Source organism: Phalaenopsis equestris, unplaced genomic scaffold (assembly GCF_001263595.1).
Source record: "Phalaenopsis equestris unplaced genomic scaffold, ASM126359v1 Scaffold000263, whole genome shotgun sequence".
NCBI lineage: Eukaryota > Viridiplantae > Streptophyta > Magnoliopsida > Asparagales > Orchidaceae > Phalaenopsis > Phalaenopsis equestris.
In genome coordinates, this window is record NW_018164705.1 from 433,820 (window position 1) to 435,540 (window position 1,721).

The window sequence follows — 1,721 nt, forward strand, 5'->3', positions numbered from 1 at the left end:
TAACAATTGTGTGCTATGTATGTAAATGCCCCCCATAAAAGAATTGATGCCGTTGAAATGAGAATAGGTTATCACCAGCATAACTGACATCCATTGATGGCTTTAGTGATTACAACGAGCTTCCACAACCTCCAACTATGAAAATGAAGATTTTCGACCCAATCTTGTTGGAGGTAGAGTGGCAGAATCACTCGCAGGAGATGGAAAAAATTCAGATACAATCTCACAAGAAGTTGGAGTAATCTCCATGTCGATTCCACGCTTCCTATCCATAAAAGCCGGCTTCACAGGAGAAGCAATGTGCCTGTTTTTGCTACTTAGCATGGCCACCACTTCTGACATTGATGGCCTTAAGCTCGGATATGGCTGCAGACATAACAAAGCCACCTGAAAAACATGTAAGACCTCATCTTGCTCAATTCCATCTGCTTTCAGTCGGGGATCAACCAGGTCCAGCATGATTGAGCTCTCATAAAGCTTCCAAGCCTGCCGGTAGATTCAATAAAAGGGATATCTAAGTCAGCAGAGTTTGCCAAAATTGGCCAGAATTGGTTTAATATATCTGTGGAAAGATGTAACAAACATACATATTCCGGGAGATATTGCATCTTGGTAGGTAAAGTGAGGTCAGTATTCTTCCTACTACAGACAATCTCCAGAATGAGTACTCCAAAGCTGTAGATGTCAGCCTTTTCTGATAGTTCCCCTTTAATAGCATATTCAGGTGCGGTGTATCCTCTGGATGAAGTCATTGTATTGATCATATGAGTGACATATAACGTTATATATAAATATCAGATGTTATATGAGAATATTTGAGAGTGAATGAAGACTGAAGTTTCATAAAGCAAATTCTAAATAATTGGGATGAGAAAAAAATGATGACATTGATTGATGATGAAACTTACAGGGTTCCTGCAAATTGTGCGCTGAGATAGGCCTCATCTTCAGGGAATAACCTTGCCAGCCCAAAATCACTGATTTTAGGCTGAAATTTTTCATTCAGGAGAATATTGCTCGCCTTAATATCTCTATGCACTATCCTCAAGTTTGAATCCTCATGCAGATACTGTAATCCCCTGGCTATGCCAAGAATGATCTGAAACCTTGTTTTCCAGTTGAGGAATATCTCACTGTTTTCTGTGCCAAGAAAATTTTATTAGAGGCGACAGTAAAAGAGATGTCAAACTGGATCTCGCAGACTCAGAGGGATAAACTGACCATATATTAAGCAATCCAAGCTTCTGTTCTTCATGAATTCATACACAACAAGTCTGTGTGATCCCTCGGAGCAGCAGCCCAAGAGGCGAACCAAATTCTTATGCTGGATGCTTGTTAGCATCCTCACTTCAACAAGAAATTCAGACTCTCCCTGTCCAGACTTTCCAAGGCACAGTTGCTTAACAGCTATCCTCCTTCCATCATCTAGCCTTCCCTGTAACACATAAGAAATCACTCTTCATTCCTTAAATATACCTACAATGGTATTAGAGCCATCTTCAATCTAATACTAGCCATAGACCTTTTCCAACATAATCATGGTATACGTATTCCGTTCATCCATTCCAATGCTTATTCTTTAGGGAGAAAATTATTATTTTAGGTTTATTAAATCGTGGACCTATTTTTGAGTCCGAGATTTGTGGGATGCTATCAGTAATGGATATTAATTCATAACTATGCATAAAATGTATTTTTGGGACGATTCAAACAACCCACTA

General features: G+C 39.3%; 1 protein-coding gene across 2 annotated transcripts in view; it reads right to left on the reverse strand.

Moving 5' to 3' along the window:
- Window positions 1–6: 6 nt before the first annotated feature.
- Window positions 7–1,721, reverse strand: part of LOC110024617 (probable LRR receptor-like serine/threonine-protein kinase At1g56140) — an 8,697-nt gene continuing 6,982 nt past the window's right edge. For both annotated transcript variants that reach the window (XM_020724688.1, XM_020724689.1), the window contains exons 4-7: window positions 1,222–1,435; window positions 909–1,140; window positions 588–738; window positions 7–486 (exon numbers count right to left, since the gene is read on the reverse strand). In XM_020724688.1, coding sequence (XP_020580347.1) covers window positions 136–486; window positions 588–738; window positions 909–1,140; window positions 1,222–1,435 — 948 coding nt within the window. In that variant the 3' untranslated portion in view covers window positions 7–135. The remainder of the gene's footprint in view (window positions 487–587; window positions 739–908; window positions 1,141–1,221; window positions 1,436–1,721) is intronic.